Genomic DNA, 17,191 nt, shown 5'->3' with positions numbered 1-17,191 from the left:
TGAAACATCACACAGAGAAAATGTCTTTTAAACACTTCTACTGATAGAAAAAAAAATAAGAAACAAAAACTATTGAAATTGATTTGCTTGTTTCCCGATTGCTTGAAACATTTTCTAGCTTTTTGTTGATACATTATATGGTAAATCAGCTGCAGTGTAATTCATCCTAACTCACAAGACTATTGCAATACAGCTCAGTGGTACATATTTTAGACACAAAGAACCAGTAAAGTGTATTGCTTTCCCCACTTAAAGAAGTTCAGTTTATACTTTCTTTTAAAGATTAGATCCTTTGTCTGGTTTTATTGCTATTGAGAATGAAAAGGTTGATGGAGAACCCAAAGTTTGGGGCTTACACCCGCAGTATGGAATATACAGTATGAACTGGAGTTTGGTGACACAGGTTAGACTGTACTAATGCAGCCTAGGAAGAGTTATATACAAATTCCAAGACATTTATAAAACTAGGATCTCCAGACCAAGAATTGAGAGACCATATTTGTATTTCTTTATAGCATATACAAAAGAATAAAGCCATTGTATTTTGCGGACTTGTGGAAGGGACACCCTTCATTACTGTTCAATATACTGATGAAAAGTGGACTGACGTGATACTGTTCTTCAAAGGGATAAAAGGTTCCAAAACAGAGTATACAGTAAGTGTCTATGAAAAATCAAGCTGCAAAAGTTGATGCAAGCAGCCTACCTTGACATCACCAGGGTGTCTAGCTGTTGCCTGTGAAGCCCCTGACACTGTTAGTGACAGTAGTGCCCAGGCAGAGTTTTTCCACTGATGACACAAGAGCTCTCCTACACACAGTCTCAGATGCCAAAGACTTAACAGATAGAGGAGGGAGGAAGTAGTGCATACTTTCTGGTAGAGAAAGCCTCTGACAGTTCCAGAAGTGGTGAAGTAAACTACAGTACATTTACCGACAAAAAGCATACTCACTTTCTATAAGAAGAGCCATTAATAAGTGCTAATTTCACATTTATTTATGTGAGATGACAAAAAATGTCTAATTATTGATAGTATATGCTTAAGAATTAAACCCACATTTTATATGTGAGCTGCCTGAAAAATGTTAATGATATTTTTTTTTAGAGTACTCCCGTCTACAATTGGTATATAAACACATGGCAGAAGTACTGTATAGCTATTATTGCAGCTAAACTGTACTCTAGTCTAGAGGAATATAAATTATTAAAAGGACCAAAAGTCTATTGTGTCTTGTATAATACCCTAATGATGAATTTATTGCTCTACTGCACATTATGTAATTAATAATAGGAAGAAAGTCCCAACTGAGATGCTATATTATTCATTTTAAGTTTGTATTTTTGTAATGGAAGCTCTAACATTCTGAACTTTATGTTTCTGCTGTTTGTATCAGATTTTTATTGTCAGTGCAGTTTTCATTATAACAGTGATGTCTTAGATATCTCCAATCAAACATCCTACCAAGCAAAAATATACTGGAGAAGATAGTTACAGATTTTATCTATCATATGTTATTTTTATGAGAAAATGGATTACTCGAGATAGCCCTGGAGGGTTTTCAAATTGTGCGTGTGTAGATGGAATGATTAGACTACTGGAGGAAAAATTGTTATGTGTTTATATCCTTGGCCATCCTGAAAATATAGCTAGCTACAGTGATGAGAGACCACATGAGAAATTACAGGCAATTAAATATTAACGTATTCCAAATGATCAGTTTTGTGATAGTGTGACATTGAAGGAAGGGGTGTATAGAGAGCCATAAAGAGATATTCAATCACTGCTAAACACACTTTCATATTATTGCAGGTAATTAAAAGTCTTAAATTTCTGTCTAGCACAAAATGATGGCAAATTGCTGAATATATCGTATACGTTCTCCTTTGAACAAAAGTAAAATGAATCAATTTGGAAGGAAATAGAGAGATTCAAGCATACTGTATAAGATTACCCACATACAGTACATATTTTCAATAAGATGAATTCTATGTTTGCCAGGATTGGGTGCTCTAAAGACTGCAGAGACATTTCATCATGTGGGAAATTACTGTGAACATAGAAAATGTGTTCTACCCTTCAATAGAAAATTCAACAGACCTTGCTGCAATTGTAGTGGAGGTCAACATGACCCAGGTTGGGTAGTAAAAGTGCAGAATATCTAGTAGATGTTTCATCCCCATACATTTATTAAAATATTTCTGCTTAATGTGGCTGGAGCAGCCACACAGTCCATGCTTTATTATTCATTGGGCTGTGCAAAATGCTACCACAGACATACAGGTCTCAATCACTTTGCAAGCTCCCATCTATATCTTCCTAAAGAGATCTACCAGTGTATAGTCTCCTTAAACACAATGATGCTTAGGATATACCTTGATTAAACATAAATTAAATATTAAATTAAATATTAAATATGTAATTGGAGTGATAGAACATATATTTACACAATAACTATACCAGGATGTTTTAGTTCACTATATAACCCCTTAAAAAAACTGGAAGGAACTCGAAGTGCCACTCGAAGCAAGAGGAGAAGTAGGCATTCCTACTAACTCATCCAGTGGTAAACAGTATTGTAAAACATCAAGGACGCCACTCTCCTGAATTGGTTAATGTAGATGAGATGCATGGCAGCCTCAGCCAGCACTACTCCACTAACCACGCCCTCCTGATGTGTGTTTGCCCCACCCACCAGGTGGTTTGTTAAGTAGCACTGGCCCAAAGCCACCTAGCATCTCTTTTACACAAATTAGGTTAGGAGAGCGGCATCTTGGATGTTTCACAACCCTTGAAAAAACTGTCAACCATTGATCATATTAAGTGGTCAGATCTGTATACAACACCGACTTTAGATTTAACACTTAGTATTTAATCCAACTCTAATATCCATTTTCGCTCAATATGGCGGACTAGTTATTGATGTCTTCTAATTTGGTCATCATCTTTAAAATTACATGTTCACACTATCTGTGACTATCTAATAACCCTATTGCTGGTTATGCTATTCTTTATATTTCCAAAAATAATTGTCTGTTAGAGGGACTTTCATATGTTCAAAAAAAGATAGCTTCAGTTTCGTCATCTGGACTTCAAGTGAAGCATTGGGCTTAATTATTTGAGACATGCATTTGTTTCTTTTTCTTGCTGTCAACAATATTTTTTGAATTATTTGCCAGCACCAACATTTAAAGGCATAAGTCATTTTCCTATTATGTATCGCCATGCAGATTTTGCAAACATATAACGTGACAAAAATACTAAAGTTTGGACAGTTATGTTTTTTGCTTTTAGTGACACCTCAGTACTAATATACATTTGAAGATTTTTTTCTAGGACTTTGCTGTTTCAAGTACCAGCCTCCATATTTCTTGACTGCTGGATCCTTTGTTGTTTATAATTGATCTAAGGTGGCAGAAATTGTCTACTATTACTATGCCTTCATTAGCAACTCTAAAGGTAACTACATGCTGCTATAGTCTTACTTTTCTTGATGTTATAGCCAAAAAGTAGGGATGAGTTTGGAGGTCGAGTCAAACTCATGTTCAACTCGAACATTGCCTGTTCACCTGTTCACAGAACAGCGAACAATTTGGGGTGTTTGCGGCAAATTTGAAAAGCTGTGGAACACCCTGTACAAGTCTATGGGAGAAATCGACAGTGCTAATTTTAAAGGCTTATATGCAAGTTGTTGTCATAAAAAGTGTTTGGGGACCTGGGTCCTGCCACAGGGGACATGGATCAATGCAAAAAAAGTTTTAAAAACTGACGTTTTTTCAGGAGCAGTGATTTTAATAATGCTTAAAGGGAAACAATAAAAGTGTAATATTCCTTTAAATTTCGTACCAGGGGGGTGTCTATAGTATGCCTGTAAAGGGGTGCATGTTTCTCGTTCATAGAACTGTCCCTGCACAAAGTGTAATTTCTGCAGGAAAAAAAGTCATTTAAAAGCACTCACGGCTATAATAAATTGTCGACTCCCCATAATACAGATAACAGTCATTGAAAGTCATTGATAAAAAAAAAGCGTGGGGTTCCTCCAAATTCAATTACCAGGACCTTCAGGTCTAGTATGGATTTTAAGGGGAACTCCACGCCAAATTTTTACAAAAAATGGTGTGGAGTTCCCCCCACAAATCCATACCAAACCCTTTATCCGATCACGCAACCTGGCAGGCCGCAGGAAAAGGTTTCTGTTACATCAGAGGGGGGGGGGGGGGGGTCATCCGCACGTCACTGGGGAAGCCCAGCTTTCCCCTTGCGTCAGAAGGGGGTGGGGTCAGATGTCAGGCTGCCAGAATTCCCACAGTGTCTCCAGTGGAGACAGGATGGATGCGCTGCGCTGGAGAGAGAGATCACCCATCACTGGACCCCGGAGAGATGATCATCCATCACTGGATAGCAAGAGTGGATTACCACCGCTGGAATCTTTTTTTTATTTTTTTATTTTTAATAAAGGGCTTTGTGTGTGTTTTTTAACAATTTTTTACACTTTCTTTGGGAAATGGTACGGGTACTTTTGTATCCCCTTACCATTTCAAACAAGGGGGCGGGCAATGGGGGTCCCCTTGTTAAAGGGGGCTTCCAGATTCTGATACCCCGCCCGCAGACCTCCACAACCACTGGCCAGGATTGTGGGGATGAAGTCCTTGTCCCCATCAACATGGGGACATAGTGCTGTGAGGAGTCACAGACCCCCAAAGCATCCTGCCAATGTTGAGGGCCTGTGGCCTGATACGGTTCAGGAGGGAGGGCGCTCTCTCGTCCTCCCTCTTTTCCTGCGGCCTGCCAGGTTGCGTGCTCGGATAAACACGCCATTTAAAAAAAAATTGGCGTGGAGTTCCCCTTAAAACCCATACCAGAGGTCTGGTATGGATATTTGGGGGGAACCCCACGTTATTTTTTTTTTATTTGACGCGGGGTTCCCCATAATATCCATACCAGACCTGAAGGGCCCGGTAATGGAACTTGGGGGAACCCCACACTTTTTTTTTTTATCAATGACTTTCAATGACTGTTATCTGTATTATGGGGAGCCGACAATTCATGATAGCGGCGAGTGCTTTTAAATGACTTTTTTTTCCTGCAGAAATGACACTTTGTGCAGGGACAGTTCTAAGCATGGGAACATGCTCCCCTTTACAGACATACTATAGACACCTCCCCCCCCGGTACAAAATTTAAAGGAATGTTACACTTTTATTGTTTCACTTTAAGCATTATTAATATCACTGCTCCCGAAAAAACTGCCATTTTTAAAACTTTTTTTTTGGATTGATACATGTCCCCTGGGGCAGGACCCAGGTCCCCAAACACTTTTTAGGACAATAACTTGCATATTAGTCTTTTAAAAGCAGCACTTTTGATTTTGAACATTGGAGTCCCATAGACTTTAATAGGGTTCTAAATTTTACACAAAGTTTAGGTCTGTTCGCAGGTTCTGGTTCGGCTCATCCTTAGTCCAAAGATTAAGCATATTTTCTATATTCCCGAGGTCTACATATTTGGTGATATGTGACAATGACAACAGAAATGCTTACAAATATGTATAATGTTTTTTTTAAATACTTCAATGGTGGTATCATTTGCCTATGATAAGCTAGCAAGTAGACTAGTTACAATGACCATTGATAACAGCATAACAGCACCAGCAATATTTTGGAGTGGACCTTGTTTAACCACTTGAGATCCGCGCTATAGCCAAATGACGGCTACAGCGCGGATCTCCTTTTCCGGGACGACGTCAATATACGTAGTCCCGTGCACGAGCGCCCTGCGCGCTCTGTGATCGGCGAGTCTACGAGACTCGCCTGATCACCGATCCGTGCAAGGGGTCGATCCCGACCCCTTATCACGTGATCAGCTGTCAGCCAATGACAGCTGATCATGTGATATAACGGAGCCGGTAATCGGCTATTATTCCTCCTCACGCTGTCAGCGCGAGGAGAGAAAAAAAAGCCGATCACCGGCGGCCGTGATCGGGACATCAGTCCCGATCATGGCCAGCCCTGCTAGTGCCCACCTGCCCCCTGCCAGTGCCCACCTGCCCCCTGCCAGTGCCACATTAAAAAAAGTAAGTGCCACCCAGCAGTGCCCATAGTGCCACCCAGCAGTGCCCACAGTGCCACCCAGCAGTGCCCACAATCTGCCTCAACAAAGGTGCTGCACCCCAGTGCCACATATCCGTGCCCATCAGTGTCATCTACCAGTGCCCAGCAGTGCCGCCCATCAGTGCCCAGCAGTGCCACCTATCAGAGCCACCTATCAGTGCCACCTATCAGTGCCCATCAGTCCCATCTATCAGTGGTACCTATCAGTGCCCATCCGTGCCACCCATCCGTGCCACCCATCTGTGCCACCCATCCATGCCACCTTATCTGTGCCCATCTTTGCCCATCAGTGCCGCCTTATCTGTGCCTATTAGTGCCACCTTAACTATGCCTATCAGTGCCCACCAGTGCAGCCTATCAGTGCCCACCAATGCAGCCTATCAGTGCCCACCAATGCAGCCCATCAGTGCCCACCAGTGCAGCCTATCAATGCCGCCTCATCAGCGCACTTCAATGAAGGAGAAAAATGACCCGTTTGCAAAATTTTATAACAAACTATTAAACATGATTTTTTTTTTTTTTTGCATCTTTTTTTGTTTGTTTAGCAAAAAATAAAACTCCGAGCTGTAATTAAATACCACCAACAGAAAGCTCTATTTGTGGGAAAAAAATGATAAAATTTTCATTTGGGAACAGTGTTGTATGCCCGCGCAATTGTCATTCAAAGTGCATCAGCGCTGAAAGCTGAAAGATGGTCTGGGACTGAGGGGGGGTTTAAGTGCCCAGTAAGCAAGTGGTTAAGCTTTTTCCTTATTTTTTCTTTTTCATTAGGAATTCTTAAAAAACTATTGAAAATAAAGCAATTCTAAAAGTAAAATGTTAACTATAACTGCTAACTATACACTGAAAGAGAACAGCTCATTGGCCCTCACTAGTTTATAGGCAATTTAAGATGAGCATTATTGTTGTTTGTTTCTGTAGGTTGAATAATAATCAGCAGACAGTGATCTCTTTCTTTTTCTCTTTTTTTTGTTCTTATTTATTAGTACATTAAATTAGCTGTTAATTTAATCACCAGTATAATGTAATAATGACAACTGGAAGCTAAGAATAATACAATAACATACTGTAGATACTTCTCTAGTCAAACTGTTAGTTTACAGTTTAAGGTTAATTTTTAAGCAAAAGCTTCTTGCAGGCCTCACACACATTCCAATTATTCTATCTGTTTAAATAAAAGTATTGTGCTAGTGCAAAAAGTGGAATTCATGCAAGACCCAGATCGCAGACCCATTGGTCAGACAGCCGAGAGGCCCACCGGGCTGCAAACTCCCAAAGGCGACCCCCCACCTGAGTTGCGGGTGGGGGCAAACCTTCATGCGGTAGCACTTTTGCTCGCAGGCTTGTTAGGCTTGCGGTTCCAGGGACATTTTTGTCTTTCAGAGGTCGTCCTGTCGGGCTGGGGACACTTGGCCGAAGCCCCGGGCAGATGAAAAAGCTGCTTGTGAGTGGAAAATGAGGGCCCCTTAGCCTTCCTGGCCTATGGGAGTAGTGTACTCTTACCACCTGTGGAATTTTTAATAATGTCATCCAATAAGGCTCCAAAAAGCAGCTCGCCAAAGAGGAAGGGTAAATCCGTCAGGGCTTTTTTAGATGCCTGGTCAGCCGACCAGCATTTTAGCCAAATCAAGCGCCTTAGCGCCATTGCTGACACTGAAGCCCTGGATAACAGAGGAGGGGTATCAAGGGCTGCTTCACAAACGTACTTAAGTCCTTGAACTAACTGGTCTGCTAGTTCCACGCAGACAGGAGAAGCCTGTTGCTTCCCCAATTTGCAGTGCAAAAGTTTTGCCCACTCAGTAAGTGTCTGCGACACAAGTGCGGATGCCAGTACTGGTCGATTGCTGACCCCACAACCGTAAACAAGGAATGAGCCACTGCCTCTGCCTTCCTGTTTGTGGGATCCTTAAAGGTAGGAGTCTCCTCTACCGGGATCGTGATTACTTTGTTTAACCTGGATACTGGGGGGTCCATGACCGGAGGAGCCGACCATTTTTTGAGAAGGATCTCCCCAAAGGGATAAGGCACCGCCATGTATTTGGGGACTGAAAAGGTCCGTTGCATTTGACCCCATTCCTTCTATATGAACTTAACGAAATAAGTCAGATACGGAAACACCTTAGATGTACGGGCTGGCTTACGGGACCCAAAAGGGACCGCTTCATCAGCAGAAGGATCTGCTGGCTCCTGAATCTTCAGGGTATCACGCACAGTTGTGATAAGTGCTCCCACAAGTGCTTTATCGCGCATAGATGGGGAATTATCCTCACTGTCCGAACAGTTCTGGTCAGCGTCATCTGAAACAACAGAACAACAGGGGTCACCAGGCTTGGCGGGGACCGAGTCTGTGTCAGAGCTATCCCCTGAGGACGGGGGCAGGGACCATTTTTTACCACCTTTGCACTCACGCACTGCCTCCATCTTGGCAATGAAAGAATTAAGGACCACCGAAAAAGTGTCCAGAGGCACTGCACTTTCTGCAGATGAACCGGTTGCAATTGCCTGGATTTTGGGGGAAGAAACACCAGTTTCTGAAGCCATGCTGACCCTACTCTGTCTGCCACCTGTTGGGGACTTAGGCCAGTGATGGTCCCACCCTCCTAACTGTGCTCTGGGGCATTATGCCCACCGGCCGCTGCTGGAGCTGGGGGTATGTCGTGGCCGACCCAGCGCAGAGCTCTGGTCTGCACACGCTCGCTGGCCAGGCTGGGGAGACTACAAGGATAAGGGTATCCAGCCTGTCACCCAGCTGGATGTTGATAGCACTTCACAGGATCTTTAATCTTGCGCAAAAAGCAAAACTTCTGCAGAAAAATCCACGGACCGATGGGCTTTGCAGGGTTCCTAGGTCCTTCTTCTTCACTAGGCAGAAAAAAACTGAGGCTGCAGTAGCAGGCTGAGGGGTTGTTACCTAAGGGACTACCCCTTGGGTGGAACTAGAAAGTTATAGTTTTATTATAACATTTTAACATGTTCTGCCTAGTCCTCTCCTGAAGGTGGCGTAACAACCCGATGGTCTAAGAAAGGAGCTGTGTCAGTCGGCGATCGTAAGAGAAAAGTCATTTAAAACTGATTGTGTCTGTAATGAATTGTTGTGTCTCGGCAATATAGATAAAACTCATTGAGAAAAACAGCATGGGTTCCCCTCCATCCTTTACCAGGTCCTTTGGGTCTGGTATGAGTATTAAGGGGAACCCCAAACCAAAATTAAAAAAAAAATTGTGTGGGGATCCCCCCAAAATCCACATCAGGCCCTTCAGGTCTGGTATGGATATTAAGGGGACCCCTGCACCAAATTTAAAAAAAAATGGAGTAGGGGTCCCCCTAAAATCCATACCAGACCCTGCAGGTCTAGTATGGATTTTAAGGGGAACTTTGCTTCAAAATAAAAAAAAAGGTGTAAGGCTCCCCCCAAAATCCTCCTGAACCCTACCAGGCCACATGCCCTGGCTACATGCCCTCAACATGGGGAGGATTCTTTGGAGTAGTCCCCCAAAGCATCTTGTCCCAATGTTGATGGGGACAAGGGCCTCATCCTCACAACACTTGCCCAGGAGTTGTGGGGTTCTGCAGGCAGGGGGCTTATCGGAATATGGAAGCCCCCTTTACAAGGGGACCCCCAGATCCCGGTTCCCCCTATCTGAATTGGTAATGGGTACATTGTACCCCTACCAATTAACAAAAAAAGTGTCAAAAATAGTAAACATGACAGGAGACACTTTGGGACAAGTGCTTTATTAAAAAATAAAAATGAAAAAGGAATATTTCATTTTTATTGTTTCACTTTAAACATTATTAAAATCATTGCTCCTGAAAAAATGTTTTTTAAAACTTTTTTTGCATTGATTCATGTCCCCTGGGGCAGGACCCAGGTCCCCAAGCACTTTTTATGGCAATAAATTGCACATAAGCCTTTATAATTAGCACTTTTTCATGGTAAAGCGGAGTTCCAAGAAAATAATAATAATAATACAAATACTGCAGCTGCTGACTTTTAATAATCAGACACTTACCTGTCCTAGGGTCCAGCGATGCGGGAGAATGAAGCCCCACTTGTCTCCCCATCCTCTCTGCGGCACCGGCATTGTGACTCGATGGGCAATCATCTGGGACCTGTGATGTGTCCCAGATGATTGCCGAGAGGGGGGTGGAGAGGTGAACTTACTTCCAGCACCACAGTGCCCTGGGAGGAAGAGGGTTACTGCTCCCTCCCCAAAACAATGACATGCCAAATGTGGCATGTCAGGTGGTCACCTTCCCTTAAGTTCCATTTTTGGGTGGAACTCCGCTTTAGTGTCCCATAGACTTTAACGGTGTTCCACGGCTTTCGAATTTGCAGCGAGCACTGCATAATGTTCGCTGTTTTGCAAACAGGCAAACACCCAATGTTTGAGTCAAACTTACATTTGATTTAAACATTGGGCTCATCCCTAATTCTACCACATGAATTGTAGCTCTGGATGTATGTTTAGGGTTGTTGTCCTGCTGGAAGGTGAACCTCCGCCTCAGTCTCAAGTCTTTTGCAGACTCTAAAGGGTTTTCTTCTAAGATTGCCCTGTATTTGGCATCATCCATCTGCATATCAACTCTGATCAGTTAACCTGTCCCTGCTTAAAAAAGTCACGGTGTGTTCAGTGTTAGTTTTCTGCCACACATAGCGTTTTGCTTTTAGGCCAAAAAGGTCCAATTTTGGTCTCACCTGATCAGAGCACCTTCTTCCAAATGTTTGTCATGTCTCCCACATGGCTTCTGGCAAACTGCTAATGGGACTTCTTATAGCTTTCTTTCAACAATGGATTTCTTCTTGCCACTCTTCCATAAAAGCAAGATTTGTGGCATGCATGACTAATAATTATCGCGTGATCAGATTCTGCCACTTGAGCTGTGGGTCTCTGCAGCTCCTCCAGAGTTACCATGGGCCTCTTGGCTGCTTCTCCAATTAATGCTCTCCTTGCCTGGTTTGTCAGTTTAGGTGGATGGCTATGTCTTGGTAGGTTTGCAGTTGTGCCATACTCTTTTCATGTTCAGGGAATGGATTGAACAGTGCTTTGTGAGATGTTCAAAGCTTGGGATATTATTTTATAACCTAACCCTGCTTTAAACTTCTTTGAAACTTTATCCCTGACCTGTCTGGTATGTTCCTTGGCCTTCATGATGCTGTTTGTTCACTTACAAACCTCTAAGGTGGTCACAGAACAGCTGTATTTATACTGAGATTAAATAACACACAGGTGGACTCTATTTACTAATTAGGTGACTTCTGAAAGCAATTGGTTATAAAAAAAATTAAAAAATTAAAAACATTTATCATTTTCCATCCACTTCACAATTAAGTGCCACTTTATATTGGTCTATCACAAAAAATCCCCAAAAAATACATTTACGTTTTTGGTTGTTACATGACAAAATGTGGAATATTTCAAAGGGTATGAATACTTTTTCAAGGCACTGTATATTCACACAACATAAACCAAAGTAACAAAACAGAATTTTTTATTTTATTACCTGATATTAGTAAAGTAAAGTCTTGTTGGTTAAAACTGTAAACACCACTGGGCTTTTTAGCTTTGTTTGTATCCTAACATTAAAAGTAGGTTCAGATATGTGTTTTTTTTTTAATAATTTAATTTCTGACAATAGCATCAAACACAGGAAAGCAATTTATGGTTCCTGTAATGTAGGGTATTTCAAGTATTGTGAAGCATTTAAATGATCAAAGTACAATCCTTGCAGATAAAAAGTGAATTGCTTCACAAGAAGCAACATAATTAAAATGAACATTTACAATATAGAAACTAAGAGATATGCATATTTGAAAGGGCTGAGGGCAATTAAATATTCATATGTGGAGTCAAGCATGTCAGAATGATTATTAAAAAAAGGGTTCATATTAAACCACTTAAATATCTCTGTAAGTGTTTTACAAAAGGGCAGTAAAATTTATAATAAATCCTAAATCTAAAATATTTTAATCATAAACATGGATAGGTATACTTTAAAAAGGACTGTGTACAACCAAATATATTTAGAGGGCTTCAAAATGGCTTTAACTATACCAAAAGGCAACACATTACTTGGTCAGCTGAACATGATTCCACATGTAAAACATAACAACATGCAAAATTATTAAAATGGGAACAAAGGTAAGGAGGAGCAATTCTCCAAGACCTGGACCTCGTGGTCTATGTTTCGTTACACCTTTGTTTTTTTTCCATGGGCTACAGAGGACCCCACCAACGCAACTGTGTAACCAGAGTGGAATGTCTTTCGCTTAATATCTATATTCCTTACTTCCTTGTCCCCGCTATCCCCACTCTTCTTTTTTCCATTCCCTCTATATGTTGCAGTGCTACACGATCACCTGAATCATAATCTCTAGTCTCATCAGACCGATAGTGTGGCACACTCAGAGCTTCCTCCTCAGAGAATGCATTTAACACAGCAACAAAAGCCCTAGCTTGTTTGTATTAGGTAGACGCCACTCGTGGGGTGGATAGTGGTGCTCACCTACCCTTACAAAAGATTGAGTTTATCCGTTTGCGGACCAGCCTGCCGCAGTTTTTACTGAGGCAGGCTGGCTCCGCTGAGCAAAATCATGTTCTTGTATGTGATCTTGCGAGGCTTGTCTAGCAGGTGCACGTGCCTGCCGTGAGCTCTGTGAGTCCGGCAGTGGGTCCCGCGGACTCTATGTCCGCGGGCATACCCACAATCGCCTCACGGAGAGGAAGAACAGGGAGATGCTAATGTAAACCAGCATCTCCCCGTTCTGCCTAGTGACAGTGTTACTGATCAGCTTTCCCTGTGATCGGGAGCACTGATCACTGATGTGTCACACACAGCCCTGCCACCCCACAGTTAGAATCACTCCCCAGGGTACACTTAACCCCTACAGTACCACCTAGTATTAACACCTTTACTGCCAGTCACATTTACACAGCATTTTTAATTGCACTGATCTCTGTATATATCTGAATGGTCCCAAAATAGTACCAAAAGTGTCCACCATAATGTCACAGTCATGATAAAAATTGCAGCTCCCCACCATTAGTAGTGTAAAAAAAAAAAAAAAAAATGCTATAAATCTATCCCCTATTTTGGAGAGGGTCTAACTTTTGAGCAAACCAATCAATATACACTTATACACTTATTGTGATTTTTTTTTTTAACTAAAAATATGTAGAAGAATACATATCGGCCTAAACTGAGGGAAAAAATAATTATATATTTTTTGGGGAAAGTTATTATAGCAAAAAGTAAAAAATAAAGTGTTTTTTTCAAAATTGTCATTCTTTTTTTGTTTATAGCTCAAAAACTAAAAACTGCAGAGGTGAACAAATACCACCAAAAGAAATATCTACTTGTGGGGAAAAAAGGACATCAACTTTTTTGAGAGCCACGTCGCACGACCGTGCAATTGTCAGTTAAAGCAACGCAGTGCCAAATCGCGAAAAGTGCTCCGGTCTTTGGCCAGTCAAATCCTCCGGGGCTGAAGTGGTTATAATGTGAATACACTATTTATATTAAATACTTTATGAAAATTATCAGTTTGAATATTTACAACATTTATGAATGTTGTGCTTACTATAACACAGATTAGTTCCTGCTTGGCTCTACTAACTGAAAAATTTTTCTAGTCTGTGTCTGCAGTGACTGCAGGAGTACGTACAAAATAGGAAAGGGGAAAGCAATGCACTTGTGACAGAATGCTCTTTCATTGCTCAGTGAACAGTAAGGAATTAGTCTAGTAACCACTTTGTCACATGACACAAAGCTGCAAGGGAAGTCAAAGGTGTACCACTTTATTTTTCTGCAGCTTCCCATCACTATGCCAGTTGAGATGTGTGATAGGTCTGAGGGTGAATGATCCACTGCTCTAGGCAAGAATCCAGAGCTGTGTAAAAGTGAACTGTGCATCACTGCAATAGGGTAGTCTAGGGTGTCTTAAACCCCAACTTCAGACAAAATTTTTTTGATAAAGCATGGAATTATTGCATTCTTTATGGTAATCGGTGCCCCTACTGGGGAGATTTTCTCTAACATATTTAAACACAGACATAACACTGTTTTGGTGACATTGGTCATCAGGACAGATAGAGGGGTGAACCTTCCCAGTGGATATGTACAAAATATGTACAAATATGAGGAGTAAACCATAACACAGTAACATTTCGAGCCATGACAGACCCCTTTCTCAAGATGACAGAAAGCAGTAAAATACACTACATACACACACATACATATTATATATATATATATATATATATATATATATATATATATATATATATATATATATATATACACATACATTTTCTATTAGGGAACACCAGGATCAGCACACCAGGTTCCCATAATGATCCAGATCAGAGTGGTACAAGGGATCAGGTCAGGTGACTTTGTGGCCTTTAGGAATGACTCCTGGTGTTGGGAATGCAAGATATTGATTGCATTAGGTTTCTGTAATGCACATTATCTGCACAGTATCGGCATTCAGTACCTGGATATAGTGGTATTCACTGACTGGATCACATGACTAGGTGGTGCATGCCTAGTGATGACTAAGAACTGGATGCAAGATCTGGATACCAAGGTATACCTTCGCTCACTGACTAGATCATATTAATGAGTTGTGCCTAGTGATGACGGTGTTTGAAGTGAACAACAACTTCATGGTCCAGTTTCTGGAATGCATGCCATCTATACAGTGCAACATTTAATGGCATACAGCACACAGGACTCTGCTGTCTTTACTGCTGGATACACTGCTTAGCATGTACAAAAAGGCAATAAGCTAAGCGTTTTGTATTACATATTTTTTACTTTGCAATGCATTAGCGGAAGCATATAAATGCACATGAACATGCAGATTAGTTTACAGTGAAACACAACAAATAACACAACATCCAAAAGCATGTTAAAACTGTTTCTATGAGAAAACATTTTAACAGACCTGTGGAGGGAACTGCCTCCCAATTTGGTCAGGGTACATGACATAAGCAGCTTGCGTGTAGGCATAGCTTTTGAAGCGAGGTTTAGGAGGAGGTGAAGGGGTGTGCACACGTCCCTGTGCTACATTGACAGTGATCTAAGAAGAAGAGAGGACAAAAGGCACATACAGTTGGTTAATAGATTGTTTTTTTTTAGTTCTAATTCATCTGACATACTGCTACTTTAAACAACAACATATAATCTACTTTAAAAAAAAAGTATGATTCTGCTACTTATGGCCCTTATTATTTCTCACTTAAGTATAAAAGCCCCTAGAAAAAGAAGTCCCATAGTCTGTTTTGTCCCCATTGGGGAACACTAGAGGATTGTCAGCTCTCCCTAAAAGCTCCTGCGAGTCCATCCTTCTATCCAAAAGAGGCTGGGTTCTCCAATCCTTCAAATTATGGGCTTCTGTAACCAAATGCAGCTGGGGAAATCTATATGAACTACATCATAGGTTGTTCTTTAATTCTGGTGGCAAACCTGTGAACTTTTCATCTAACAGTTCAGAATCTATGAACTTGCGGAATCCCAGGGATTCACCTCACCCTGAACCCATGGTGGCAGCAAAACCAAACCTCATCCATAGTTGCTGCTTACAGTTTATTTAAGACATTATTCCAGAGAGGAGGGCAGATGCACCTGACACTACTGAGTGGGGGAGAAAAATAGTGTTTGGTAAAAGTTTTCAAATCTGTCCAATCCAGCCCAGGGGCAGTGGACATCTGCTGGACTCATAGACCTGAGATTGTGAACTGATTCAGATAAAAAGGACAATTTTCAGGTAAGCCTACACAATGATGAATAGATAGGGGTCATGTAGGTATAGTAGATCACTGTATCATGAGTATACAGTACATCTATAAGTGTCATCATCATATGTTGCCTTACTGTTAAATTATTTATTTATTAAGGTATATTGCATTTATTGGGCATACACAAATAAGATGCCCTATTCATAGTTAGTAGTGATAGTGGGCTGATTCTCCCAGGATATCTCTCTAAAAGAAGGAACAAGGTTATTTGCAAAGTATCCATACTATTTTTGGGCATGTGAAGCAAATAGCCATTGAAAGAGGCAAAAAATAAACAAGTAAATGTTACATAATTTGGCCTTATTAATGACTCACAGAAAGTAGGTAGACTTCCATATAGGCATCCAGGAAAAGTTGTTCCTATAGCTCCTACAGTAGCCTGTAGATTATTTACAAGGGCAATGTTAAAGGTTTTTTTTGTTTTTTTTTGTTATGTTTATTAGACATGTGCAAAAGGAAAAAATTTGTTTAGTTTCGTTTCGTTTTAATTCGTTAATTCATTAATTTCGTTTAGTTATATTCGTTAACTTCCTTAAATTCGTTTTCGGATTTTGTTTAGTTTTCTACCGAATTCGAAAAATCGGCCACATTCGAAAATATTTCAACGAAATTCGAAAATATTTCTACCGGATTCGAAATGATTTCAACATGATTCGACATTATTTCAACCACATTCGAAAATATTTTGTGACCCGAATTTAGGGCCATGTATCTCGGGGTCACTTGGTGCTAGACACTTCAAATTTGGATATGTTGTAGTGCCAGTACTATTGTGTTTGCATACCAAATTTGGGGTTTCTAGCTATAAGTGACCCCGAGATATGTGGCCCCAAAATTGGGTCGCAAAATGTTATTAGTTAATAGAGCAGAGAATGACATTTTGCGACCCGATTTTGGGGCCACATATCTCGGGGTCACTTATAGCTAGAAACCCCAAATTTGGTATGTAAACACAATAATACTAGCTCTACAACATATGCAAATTTTAAGTGTCTAGCACCAAGTGACCCCGAGATACATGGCCCTAAAGTCGGGTCACAAAATATTTTCAAATGCGGTTGAAATAATGTTGAATCATGTTGAAATCATTTCGAATGCAGTTGAAATAATGTTGAATCATGTTGAAATAATTTCGAATGCATTCGAAATTATTTCAACATGATTCAACATTATTTCAACCGCATTCAAAAATATTTTGTGACCCGAATTTAGGGCCATGTATCTCGGGGTCACTTGGTGCTAGACACTTCAAATTTGGATATGTTGTAGTGCTAGTACCA

The 17,191-nt window shown here is 40.8% G+C and overlaps 1 protein-coding gene across 5 annotated transcripts in view; it reads right to left on the bottom strand.

Annotated features, from left to right (window-relative positions):
- The window catches only part of DMD (dystrophin), a 3,436,004-nt gene that overhangs the window by 2,348,789 nt on the left and 1,070,024 nt on the right, over window positions 1-17,191 (bottom strand). For 4 of the 5 annotated variants that reach the window (XM_077482558.1, XM_077482560.1, XM_077482557.1 and 1 more), the window contains exon 9: window positions 15,059-15,193. The exons of the other annotated variant lie outside the window; for it this stretch is intronic. In XM_077482558.1, the coding sequence (XP_077338684.1) occupies window positions 15,059-15,193 (135 nt within the window). The remainder of the gene's footprint in view (window positions 1-15,058; window positions 15,194-17,191) is intronic. 5 annotated transcript variants of the gene reach the window in all.

The sequence above is a fragment of the Lithobates pipiens genome, unplaced genomic scaffold (assembly GCF_037356315.1).
Source record: "Lithobates pipiens isolate NorthernLeopardFrog02 unplaced genomic scaffold, aLitPip1_a1.2 Scaffold_16, whole genome shotgun sequence".
NCBI lineage: Eukaryota > Metazoa > Chordata > Amphibia > Anura > Ranidae > Lithobates > Lithobates pipiens.
The sequence above is the reverse complement of the archived record's forward strand: the minus strand, read 5'-3'. Positions and strand labels throughout refer to the sequence as shown.